Genomic DNA, 12,422 nt, shown 5'->3' on the forward strand with positions numbered 1-12,422 from the left:
CCCCCCCCCCCCCTCCCCCCGCCCCCTCTTTTTTTTTTTTTAGATTTAATGGTGTTTTGTATTGTTATTATGGGATGACATATGGTTTTGTGTTGGTGATGCAACGCAAAATTTGTAGAAATGAGGAAGATAGGTTTTTGAGACATGGTATATCTATTTATATTTCATTTATATATGAGTATATCTTTCATGTATAGTTCCTTTGTATATGTGTATATCTTTTATATATATCCATGTATTTCTTGTATATCATTTATATTTGTACATAGTAAAAATTATGTAATTAGGCAATCATCTCATATGTATTTACAATACATCACTATAGTTTGAAAGAATTATATAATTTATAGTTATAGTTAGGGTTTTGTTGTTATTTTCTCTCTTTGCACTCTCGCTCTCTCTCTCTAACATCTCTCCATTGCCTCTCTCCTCTCCCTGCTTCTCTCTCTCACCTCTCTCCTCTCCCTTCTTCTCTCTCTCACCTCTCTCCTCTCCCTTCTTCTCTTTCTCGCCTCTCTTTGTCTCCTCTATCTCAATACAAATACAAATGTTAAGTATCAATTATACTAATACAAATGATAACAAATTAAAAATTAATTATACAATATATATATATATATATATATATATATATATATAAAATAAGTGTCAATTATACATATCTTTTTCAGTGATACAAAATAGAAATACATATGTATCCACTAATACAACATTGATACAAATGATAACAATCAATCATACAAATATGAATATTGAACTTGATACGACATTGATATAATTGTATATGTTGGTACAATTTATTCATTTATACAAATTGTATATGTTTATACAATTGTATTCATTGATACATATAAATACTAATTACAAATATACAATTTTTTAGCAGATATATAAATATAATTATTGATACATATACATAATAATATAATTTATGAGATATTGTAAAAGTATACCGTAATGGCATAACATGACAATAAATCTCGAAAAGGAGTTTGAATTGAATATAGATAAATATAAATATTCAGAAGTAGATCGATATGCTAGCAGCCTAGCAAGATGATATCATTCCTAAAAATATGGAAAATAATAAATTCAAATATAATAAACATTTCAATTCATAAAATATGAAAACTACCAATTGTCTCAAAACTGTCAAACAATTGGAATTTTAAGGACATTTTGTGACTCTCATTTTTGTCATTGTGCCGCAAATTTTGGAAAAAAAAAAAACACGTTGTAATGTATGCAACTTATTAGGACGAAAAGTAGTTAGAAATTCAAATGCCGGAATTAGGAATTCAGCTAAGGATATATAATGTCTTTTTCTCAATTATGAAGTTTTAATAGTGTGTAAAATTAAATATATACTCATAATAGATAATTTAACATTTATACACCACATAATTTTTCAGCCAAGAAAATATTAAGCTAAGATGACTCCACCCATGGTTAGAATCAGAGGCGGACCCACCCCTCTAGGTGGGGGTGCACGTGCACCCGGTAACTTCAGAAAAAATCATGTATATATATGTATACCTATTTGGAGAAACTGACATAAATTAGGATATAATTAACAGTGTAACCATGAAAAATGTAGGAATTTGATTGTGCTGCTGGTACAAGCTAGAGAATCCACCCATGAGACCTAAGTTTGAATCTAGCTAGAGTGTTATTTTATTATTTTTATTTTAAATTTATCTTAAAGCTCGTAAAGTCTTCTTATTCGCTTGGTTAGAATAGACTGATATATAAATTATAAGGCCATGTCATCGTGAAATTCAACTTGATTATGACCAAAGGGCCACCCTTTCAATCTTCAATTTTTTCCCCCATATTTAATATACAAACTACACTATCTTGATTGATCCCTTTTTTATGAATGAAAAATAAGACTAATTCAGATTCTTGTAAAGTAATTCCATTTAAAGAATAAAACGCTTAATCTTCATTTTATAGACTTAATTTTTGGTTAATAGGTGAAAGAATCACAACCATTTAAGTATACATTCTAAGGTCCAAACTTTCAATTATAAATATAACTACTAAACTACTCTCTTCGTCCTAATTTATGTGGAGGTGTTTGATTGGGCATAAAGTTAAACAGAAAAAAGAAAATTTTGAATCTATTGACCTAACACAAGTATGAAAAATCTCTATGCTATAAATTACTCTCTCCGTCTATTTTTATTTGTCTTCCGTATTCAAAATAAATGTTCATTTTTTTTAGTCTAGTTTGAAAAACAAGATTTACCATTTTATACTCACTTTATCCTTATTATTAAGTATTATTCATTTTAAAACATTTAGACGACTTGCAATAAATAGGTGGTAGTATATGAAAATTATTATTTTATTTATTATTGCTTATGGGGTGTGTCAATTTAAACACAGACAAGTAAAAATAGACAGAGGGGATATTTAATTAAGGGTTAAAATGAGGAAATTAAAATCAATTATTATTAAATATAGAAAAATGACATTCTTTTATGACTAATCAATTATTATTAAATATAGAGAGTATTATATTAGATCCACACTCGAGGCAGAAGTAGATAGAATTTAATATTTATGAATTTTTACATCAATTTCAAATATAATAATAATTAAATAATTTTAAATATTTAATAAATTTTTTACAAGTTATTGTAATGTGAACTTATAAGTCAGAAGCTAGATCTGCCTCTATCCAAAAGTTTTAATTCCCAACATAAATGAATTCATAGGTTACAATAAATAAAGTATGAGAACAGTAATGCAATGGAAATTAAATTCTTGCAACTTGCCAACATTATTTTGCAGATTCCTTTAAAAAAGGGTCATCAATTGGTATTTACTAACATTTTGTATTATATCTGTTGAGTGGTTGCCATCATCAATTTATAATTTATTGAAATTTTAATGAGAAAATTACCTAGTTTGGTAATCCATATCTAATTGTTTAGATGTTTTTACTACGTTTGCTAAAATGACATTTTAAGAAAAGGTCTCTAGTTGAAAATATAGACCTTTAATCTTATATAAATCCAAATTTTAGTACATGTATGATGAGCCAACTTGGTAGATGACTTTTTTGGATTACATGAGATGATTTGGCATATTGTAACATTTTTGGATTACCGACCAAAGTTGTGACGTTGAGTGACTGAGTCGGAATTTTTATTAATGGGTTCAAAATATAAACATGTAAACAGACGAAGAATATAGAGCTTTCCTCTCTTGTAAGTCCAATTTTAGAACATGTATGATGAGACAACTTGGATGACTTTTTGGATTACTTGAGACGACTTGGCATATAGTAGTACATTTTTGCATTAGCAACAACTGGCAACAAGTGTCTGGTTGTGGTTGTTAGGTTCGAAAGAATTAGACCATCCTGCGAAAGTTTACAATTATAAATCATATCGGTGATAAATCAAATAACAAAGAAAAACATACTAAAAGTATATTATTAATATAATTTGATCAAGCAACCTACATATTATAAAACTAATAAAGAATTAGCATAAATATGTTGGAAGAAGATCTTCCTCTAAACAAAACTCTTAAATGTGTGCAATATGGATGCTCTTGTGTTTTTGGTATGAGAAGACGAGTCTTCAATTTATAGAGTTGCAAAATTTCTGCAGAGAACTATTTTTTTCTTTCAGAAAAAAGTAAAAACAACTATGGTAATGATTTGATTTTTCTTCAAGAAAAAAGTAAAATTCAAATATGATAAGAAAAGGCTTAATGCATCAATGTGTCATTTAACTTGACCTCATTTCACATTTATGCTCTTCAATTTTGGATGTGTACAAATATACACTTAAACTTGTATAAAGTTGAACAAGTAGACACATGAGTCCTATGTGACATAATACACGTAGAACACCACGTAAGACGCCAATTGTCATGTAGGGCACCACGTAAAACATGTATTTATTTACTCAACTTTATACAAGTTTAAGTGTCTACTTGTACACACCCAAAATGAGGGCATAAATTGAAATGAGGTCAAGTTAATGACACATTTACGAATTATGTCAGAAGAAGCAAAACTCTAACGATAGTAGGATAGATAAGACTCCTCCACCCTTAAGGAAACCGACAAACTAAGTCGGTCCAAAGAACCGAGGGAAAACCTACCCAATCCGTCGGTAAAATTTCTATGACATTTTTTAAATTTTATTGAAACCGACGGACTCCTTCGGTTGTCCCTCGGTTTTAACTGACCCAAGTCAAACCAATGATGTATAGTCGGTCGATTTTCCTTAAAAAACTGAGGGAATCTGTCGGTTTCTATCCTCGATTTTTGCACTAATTTATTAGTAGTGAATGGGCCTTACTCGACACGAATCCAGATTAGTCAGGGCCCAATATGGGTAACGTACACCGAAATGGAAAACCTAAAAACAAAATAATAATTTTGGATTACTATAGAAGGAAGGACTTGGACATAGCCTTGTACATTTTGTCATTTATTAATTTTCTCATTTGCCTCACCATATTTTCCCAAACAAGAATATTCCCAATGTTCTTCAATCTTTTCATACTAGTAGCTCTCTTTTTAGTTGATTTTTCACCAGCTTCTTGTGAAGTTGATGCATTCATTTACAACGGATTCCAATCAGCTAATCTTAGCTTGGATGGCATAGCACAGTTCGCATCTAATGATCTTTTGTTGTTAACAAATTCAGGAACACAAAATCAGGGCCATGCTTTCTATCCAAATCCAATTCATTTCAAGAACTCACCTAATGGTTCTGTATTTTCTTTCTCCACAACTTTTGTGTTCGCGATAAGGTCTGATTATGGAATTTTGAGTGGTCATGGACTGGTTTTCGTTATCGCGCCACATAAAGGACTTCAGGGGTCTTTGGCAAATCACTATCTTGGTCTTTTTAACTCAAGTAATAATGGGGATAAATCAAACCATGTTGTTGGAGTTGAGTTTGATACACAATATAGCGCAGATTTTGGTGATATGAATGACAATCATGTTGGAATTGATATAAATGGATTGAGGTCTGTAGCAAATCACACAGCAGGTTATTTTGATGATACTGGTTTTTTTCATAACTTGACTTTAATTAGTGGCCAGGAAATGCAAGTTTGGATTGATTACGATGGCAGAACTAAGCTAATCAATGTGACAGTAGCTCAATTACATATGGAAAAACCAGTTAGACCACTTTTGGCTTTGAAATATGATCTTTCGTCGATTCTTGATCAGTATATGTATGTTGGTTTTTCATCGTCAACAGGTTCAGTCCCAACACATCATTATATCTTGGGATGGAGCTTTAAGACAAATGGGAAAGCTCAAGAATTCTCGCAACTTCCTAAGCTTCCTCGTCTTGGGAGTAAAGGGACATCAAGATTTGTAACGATTGGTTTGCCTATAATCTCGTTGGTTTCAGTTGTTGCAGCTGTGTTAGCGGTGGTTTATTATGTAAGAAGGAAAAAGTATGAAGAAATTCATGAAGATTGGGAACGCGAGTATAGATTACAAAGGTTTAAGTATAAAGAATTGTACATTGCTACTAAGGGATTCAGAGAAAAGGAGGTATTGGGAGCTGGAGGATTTGGTAAAGTTTATAAAGGAGTGATGCCTATCACTAAACTTGAGATAGCTGTAAAGAAGATATCTCATGAATCAAGACAAGGTATGAAGGAATTTGTTTCGGAGATTGTAAGTATTGGTCGTATGCAACACAGGAATGTAGTACAACTTTTGGGTTATTGCAGGCGAAAAGGGGAGTTGATTTTGATATATGAATACATGTCTAATGGAAGTCTAGACAAGTATTTATACGATCAACCAAGATACACCCTCGATTGGAACCAAAGATTCAAAGTCATTAGAGGTGTAGCCTCAGGACTATTTTTCCTACACGAAGAATGTGATCATGTAGTGGTTCATAGAGATGTTAAGGCCAGTAATGTCTTGTTAGATGGTGAACTAAATGGCAGGTTAGGTGATTTTGGACTCGCAAGGCTGTATGGTCATGGGACCGATCCTCAGTCTACTCGTGTTGTTGGTACTCTTGGTTACCTTGCACCAGAGCATACTAGAACTGGCAGGGCAACACCTAGTAGTGATGTATTTTCATTTGGGGCATTTCTGCTTGAAGTTGCATGTGGTAGGAGGCCGATACAGCCAAGACAAGACGGTGATGATCTGATTTTGGTCGATTGGGTGTTCTCGTGCTGGAATAGGGGTAATATACTTGATGCTGCTGATCCAAACATAGGCATTGATTTTGTTCCAGGGCAAGTGGAGATGGTCTTAAAGTTAGGCTTGTTCTGTTCTCATTCAGATCCTTCGTGTAGGCCAACCATGCGACAAATCTTGTTGTTCTTGGATGGTGTTGTGGCCTTACCAGAGTTATCAGAACTCGGTGTTTCATCAGCTAACCTAACATTTGAACATCGCGGAGGTTTTGATGATTTTGTCAAGTCGTATCCAACTTCTTTGGGCAATGCATATTCCGGCTCTCCATCTGTAGCAGACTCCTTGCTCTCTGGTGGCCGATGATTCGTGATGATTACTAATGTATTGAGCCTGGTAAATATAATCTTATTTTGGTGGATTATGTATTGATAAATTAGAGTAACTTATGGTGAAATACTATACACCTTCTCTTCTGATCCAAAATTCAATATTTGAAACATTTTATGTAGAATGAATCTACGCATGAAGCGTGTAATAGAATGATTCAGGCTTTGATAGTACAGTTTACAATGGAACAATTAATATACAGAGAAAAGTACTTTCTTGCTTTAGAAAATACTTATTTTTCTTTCATCGTTAAGTTTTCACCTCCCCCTATCCAATCAATAATTGTTTATGACTGCAGTAACTCAGTTTTTGGGTCATAATCATTATATAGGAGAGATGACCGAGTGGTTTAAGGCGTAGCATTGATTCATAGGAATCAAGTCATTCATTGGTCTCTTTCCCAATTCCTTGTGATGAAGGGCTCTATAATTGCCTTCCTCAGCTGGTGGATGCTTAATGATTTCATGACTTTACATGTTGATAATGACAAACTGCAACCACAAAGCACTCTTTGACTGTTATTACCTAGTTTTCTATCTCATTCCAATGGGGGATTCGCCTAAGCTATCATATATAGCCCCCTTCTTTAGAAGTTTGCCAGCCTACGAATCCTTTTTGACCAGCCCTAGTCTGGTCAAGTACGTTGAAATTCTCTTTGATATGGGTGGCAATGTGATTCGGTCTCAGGACCTCTGTCTGCTCTGATATCATGTTGAAGTGTGTGACCATCTTATCTAAAAATTTAAGTTGTTAGAGAGAGCACATTTTTATTAATTAATTGAATTCTCAGCGGACATCACCCTCACCACAGTTCTTTTATATACATCCACACGCATAAAATGCACCTATATGCAAAATTACTACTGTTAATTAGGTTTTAGTGCTTCATCGTACAATCATTTTGCAAGAGGATCCTGAATAAGAAGTGGAAAAAATGTCAAATTTAGATACCAAAGCTAGTAATTTTTTGTTGAATTTGCTGTGAAGGGAAATTTTTTTGTAGGAAAATGTTGGTACAATTTATTATGAGTAAGTTGAATACTAAAATTTTGGTGGCTAATCTTACGTATTTTAAGTTCTTTAAGTAGGACACAAAGAAAGTATATTTTAGTGGTAATTGTGTCTAGGGTCCGCCTCAAAACGAACATTTTTTGGGCACCACAAATTAAAAGGGACCCTCTCTAAATATATGAATCAACATAGACACTCCGCCCACAAATGAGCAAACTATCCAAAACAACGTTAACTCCATCTATTCCACTTCAAAATACAACTCAAATGTTTTAAGGTAGCTCGCTCATAAATAGACTACTATAATTTTTTGAATTAGCTTTTTACTAGCTTTCATGTGAAAGAATATCTTATTTTCAACAATAAATATATGTTCTTATTCACTTCACATTTTCTCAATCTTTTATCTTCTTCTACTAATATTATATTTTGATATTTGAAAATTAATAGTCGTGTCTCAACAATCCATGTACGTAAATGTGAAGAGTATTGTACAATGAAATTATCGTTGACTTCAAAAAACTCTAGTCGTAAGTTTTGGAGTTATGCACGTTCAAAGGTAAAAAAAAATTAAATTGTTACATGAGTACTGTAGTGGATTTCCTTTTTCACGAAACCCTCCGTAGGGAATTAGGGGAGCGGTATGTACAATATCACCATTTTTACAAAAATTTTGGGCATATAGGAGGCAATTTACAGGAATTAGGTGATTTTCTTAGTTTTTAGTGTGTGTTTGCCCATTAATAATAGGTGATATGACTTTCAGAGAATTTTCTTACAAAACCTTCACGGAACCCTTCGTAGGGAGTTGGGGAATGGCACGTACAATCTAACCATTTTTACGTGATTTTTAGACATTTAGGAGTCAATTTATAGGAATTAGGCGATTTTCTAAGTTTTTTGTGTGTGGTAGCTAATGAACATTGTGGTGATATGGCTTCCGAAGAATCTTTTTTGCAAAACCTTCACAGAACTCTCTACAAGGAGTAGGGGGAGCGGTGCGTACAGTGTCACCATTTTTTATGTGATTTTTAGACATTTAGGGGCAATTTACAGGAATTATGCGATTTTCCTCTTTTTTCGTGTGTGTTAGCCCATGAATATTGTGCTGATATGACTTCTAGAGGATTTTTATGCAAAACTTCACAGAACCCTCAGTTGGGGAAGCGGTACATACAACCTCACCATTTTTACGTGATTTTTGGGCATTTTATGGTCAATTTACAAGAATTTTGGCAATTTTCTTAGCTTTTCATGTGTGTTGGTCCATGATTATTGTGGTGATATGGCTTATTGAATATTTTTTGCAAAACATTTTCGAAACCCTCTGTAGGAAATTGGGGAAGTGGTATGTACATTCTCACCATTTTTATGTGATTTTTGGGCATTTAATGGGCAATTTACAGGAAATAGTCGATTTTCTTAGTTTGTTGTGTGTGTTAGTTTATGAATATTGTGGTAATATGGCTTCTGGGGGATTTTTTCGGAAAACTTTTACGGTACCCATTGTAGGGAGTTGGGGGGAGCCGTAAGTGCAGTCTCACCATTTTTTTCGTATTTTTTGGGCATTTATGGACCAACTCACAGGAATTAAGCAATTTTTCTCAATTTTTCATGTGTGTTACAATTACTTGCTCTATTGCGTCAAACCGTCAATATGCAACTTCACATTTGCCACAATACTTCAAAACTATAGACATATCTTATAATTATGTTGAAGAGACTTAGAACTCTTGACCATATATTTTAGGATTCCTTAATTTTAAAATAGGGAAAAGGCTCAAATATGTCATCGAACTTTCAGAAAAGGCTCATTTATGCCATCCGTTAAAAGTTTGCTCATCTATGCCATTACCGTTTAAGAAAAGGCTCATTCATGCCATTATTTTTTAACAGTGGTTTTGCAAATTTTCTACACGTGGCCAATTATAATTCGATCACGCCATTATCAAAATTCTGAATTAAAATAACCCACCCAAATTTTAAAAAATCCCCAAACAGTTAACATTCACCCCAGCTCAGGAGCTTCCTAGATGGGTTGTCTACCATGAGCTAGTCTTGACGAGTAAGGAGTACATGCGGCAGGTTACTGAACTGAAACCGGAATGGCTTACTACTAACAGTTGAAAGATGTAATAATTAACGGCTGTAATTCTCTATATATGCCTCATTCTATGCATAATGTTGCACGTAATAAGACTAATCTTCGACCTCCATATCCTCCTATTGTCCTCGGTGAACAGTAGGTCTAATTCATTAGAACTCAGATTCAACTATAATTAATAAGAAGATGTGATAATTGAAATGATCAACACCCTTTTAAGCAAATTCTTATGTTTTCTTCACTGTGGTCCTAAACATAATTTCCTGGTTGTGAATTGTGATAGTGACTAGTTAGTAGAAGAGCATGTAGTCAAACTTTGCGGGCATGTACTATTCTTCATTTACACTATATAGCCTGGAAATTTTTCTTTTGTTAGCTGTGTAGAAAGAATATAATATGTGATTATTTTCCACACCTATTAAGACATGTATGGACAAATTTATGCAAGTAGTCAAGTTAAGTCAGTTTTCTTCGATGAAGAAAGTGTCTTATAAGATAATAACTATTAGTTGAGTGACTTTTTGAGAAATGAATCAACTCGACTTTTCTCATAGTCTTCTTTCCAATTCAAGAAACAAAACTGGTTCATAAGCTTAAAGGATTAAAGAAAAGAAAATATTCACTCCAAGATGCCTAAATGAACCAAGTATACAACCTTAGGTGGAAGAAATATAGCTTATATAACAAGTTTTATTTTTACTAAGGAATATATTAAAATTTCGCCCGAGTCATCGACCACCGGAGAGAAGGGAGTCAGTAACAGAAGAAGACCATGACATTGCAGAATGATCAAAGCCTGCAAAAGTTAAGCTAATATTTGAAGTTTGCATCAGTGATAGCTCTGGCAAAGGCAGGGCATTTTCCAAGTACATCAACACTTGCCTCATATTTGGCCTAGCTGCTGGTTCTGTCTGAGAGCACAATAGTCCAAGTTTTAGTACCAACTCAATCTCTTCTTTTACATAGTTATTGCCCAAGTTTGGATCAATGGCTTCAAGAATATCACCTCTAGTCCAACAAGAGAATACATAGTCAACCAAAACGAGGTCCTCATCTGATACCCTTTGATCTATTGGCCTTCTCCCACAAGCCACCTCAAGTAAAAATGCTCCAAATGAATATACATCAGTGCTAGTTGTGGCTTTGCCTGTTCTTGTATGCTCTGGGGCAAGGTATCCGATAGTACCAACGATATGCGTAGTCTGAGGATCTGTCCCATGATCATACAATCTTGCTAGCCCAAAATCTCCTAATCTTCCATTTAATTCAACATCTAACAACACGTTACTCGCTTTTATATCTCTATGAATCACTACTTGTTCCCACTCTTCATGAAGATAGACTAGTCCTGATGCTACGCCTTTGATGACTCGAAATCTTTGGTTCCAATCAAGAGTGCAGCTTGGTTTGTCAAACAAATACTTGTCTAGGCTTCCGTTAGGCATGCATTCGTAAACCAGAAGTAACTCTCCTTTACGCCTGCAATAACCCAAAAGTGGTACTAAATTCCTGTGACGTAGCCGGCCAATACTAACAATTTCTGAAACAAATTCCCTCATCCCTTGTCTTGATTCATGAGAGACCCTCTTGACTGCTATGTGAATGTTGGATATGGGCAATACCCCTCTGTAGACTCTACCAAATCCGCCGGATCCCAACAAATCCTTGCTGCTAAAGCCCTTTGTGGCAGTGTACAAATCCTTGTACTTGAACCTGTGTGGTCCATAATCAAGCTCCCACTCTTCTTGCAATTCAGCAAACTTCATCTTCTTTCCTATGTAATAAATTATTACCAGGACTACAATCACAAATGAAACTGAAGAAATCACGGGCAAGCCAAGCAATAAAAGCTTGGATTCTTTCTTAGGTACTACTCGAGGAAGCTTAGGAAGTTGAGAGAGATCAAGTCCTTGAGCCATTCCATTCAATTTGAAGCTCCATCCAAGGATATAATGTGTTGAAACAACTGCACCGGTGGATGCTGAGAAGCCAACAGACACATTTTCATCCGTGACAGATGAAAGATCGTAGACTAAGGACAGGAGAGGACGGTCTGGTTTTGCAACGTGCAGTGGAGCCATTGTGACATTCATATGCTTATCCACAGAATCATACTCCACCCAAACTTGCATTGGCTGGCCACTAGCAAGAGTTAAGTTATTGAAGGATTTCTCATTACTGGTATAATAACCGGCCGGCTTGGCTATTACAGATTTTAGGCCATTGATGTCAATGCCAACATGGTTGCTGTCAATATCATCAAACTCACGGTTCTGTAGCGTGTCAAATTCCACCGCAACAACATGGCTGGTGGCATTTCCATTACTAGAATCATTAAACAAGCCAAGATAAGAGCTTGGAAGTGCTTCTGGAAGCCTTCTAGCTGGTGCAATCACAAAAGACATACCATGACCAGCTAAAATCGAGTACTGAGGCACTATGGCAAAGACAAATGTGGTTGAGAAAGAGAAATCTGAACCATTGGATGCTAAATTCATGAAATTGATAGGTCTAGGATAAAAAGCATGACCCTCCTGCAATTGAGAAGCATTTGTTAGCCTTAACAAACCATCTGATGTGAACTCTGCTATTCCATCAAGACTCAAGTTTGTTGAGTGGAACCCGTTGTAGGTGAAATCGAGATCTTCTGCAGCTGCATAGCCTAATGGAGCATGAAAAAGCAAAACAAGAAACTGAAAAATCATGGCTAAAAATAATTTCTCCATGTCTGCTCAGAACTCTCCTAGGATTAGTGCTGATAATAAT

At 34.6% G+C, this 12,422-nt stretch overlaps 2 protein-coding genes across 2 annotated transcripts; one reads left to right on the forward strand and one right to left on the reverse strand.

Annotated features, from left to right (window-relative positions):
* Positions 1–4,468: 4,468 nt before the first annotated feature.
* LOC125850523 (L-type lectin-domain containing receptor kinase IV.1-like) lies at positions 4,469–6,751 on the forward strand. The gene has a single exon (XM_049530379.1). It carries the CDS (start codon positions 4,511–4,513, stop codon positions 6,515–6,517), a length of 2,007 nt encoding a protein of 668 aa, XP_049386336.1. The 5' UTR covers positions 4,469–4,510; the 3' UTR covers positions 6,518–6,751.
* A 3,533-nt stretch (positions 6,752–10,284) lies between these two features.
* Positions 10,285–12,403, reverse strand: LOC125850486 (L-type lectin-domain containing receptor kinase IV.1-like). Its single transcript, XM_049530334.1, has one exon. It carries the CDS (start codon positions 12,380–12,382, stop codon positions 10,385–10,387), a length of 1,998 nt encoding a protein of 665 aa, XP_049386291.1. The 5' UTR covers positions 12,383–12,403; the 3' UTR covers positions 10,285–10,384.
* Between the last annotated feature and the right edge of the window lie 19 nt (positions 12,404–12,422).

Source organism: Solanum stenotomum, unplaced genomic scaffold, assembly GCF_019186545.1.
Source record: "Solanum stenotomum isolate F172 unplaced genomic scaffold, ASM1918654v1 scaffold17538, whole genome shotgun sequence".
In the NCBI taxonomy this organism is placed as follows: Eukaryota; Viridiplantae; Streptophyta; class Magnoliopsida; order Solanales; family Solanaceae; genus Solanum; species Solanum stenotomum.

Coding starts and splice junctions, on each gene's coding strand:
- LOC125850523 (XM_049530379.1), top strand. CDS start 4,511: ATGTTCTTCAATCTTTTCATACTAGTAGCTCTCTTTTTAGTTGATTTT.
- LOC125850486 (XM_049530334.1), bottom strand. CDS start 12,382: ATGGAGAAATTATTTTTAGCCATGATTTTTCAGTTTCTTGTTTTGCTT.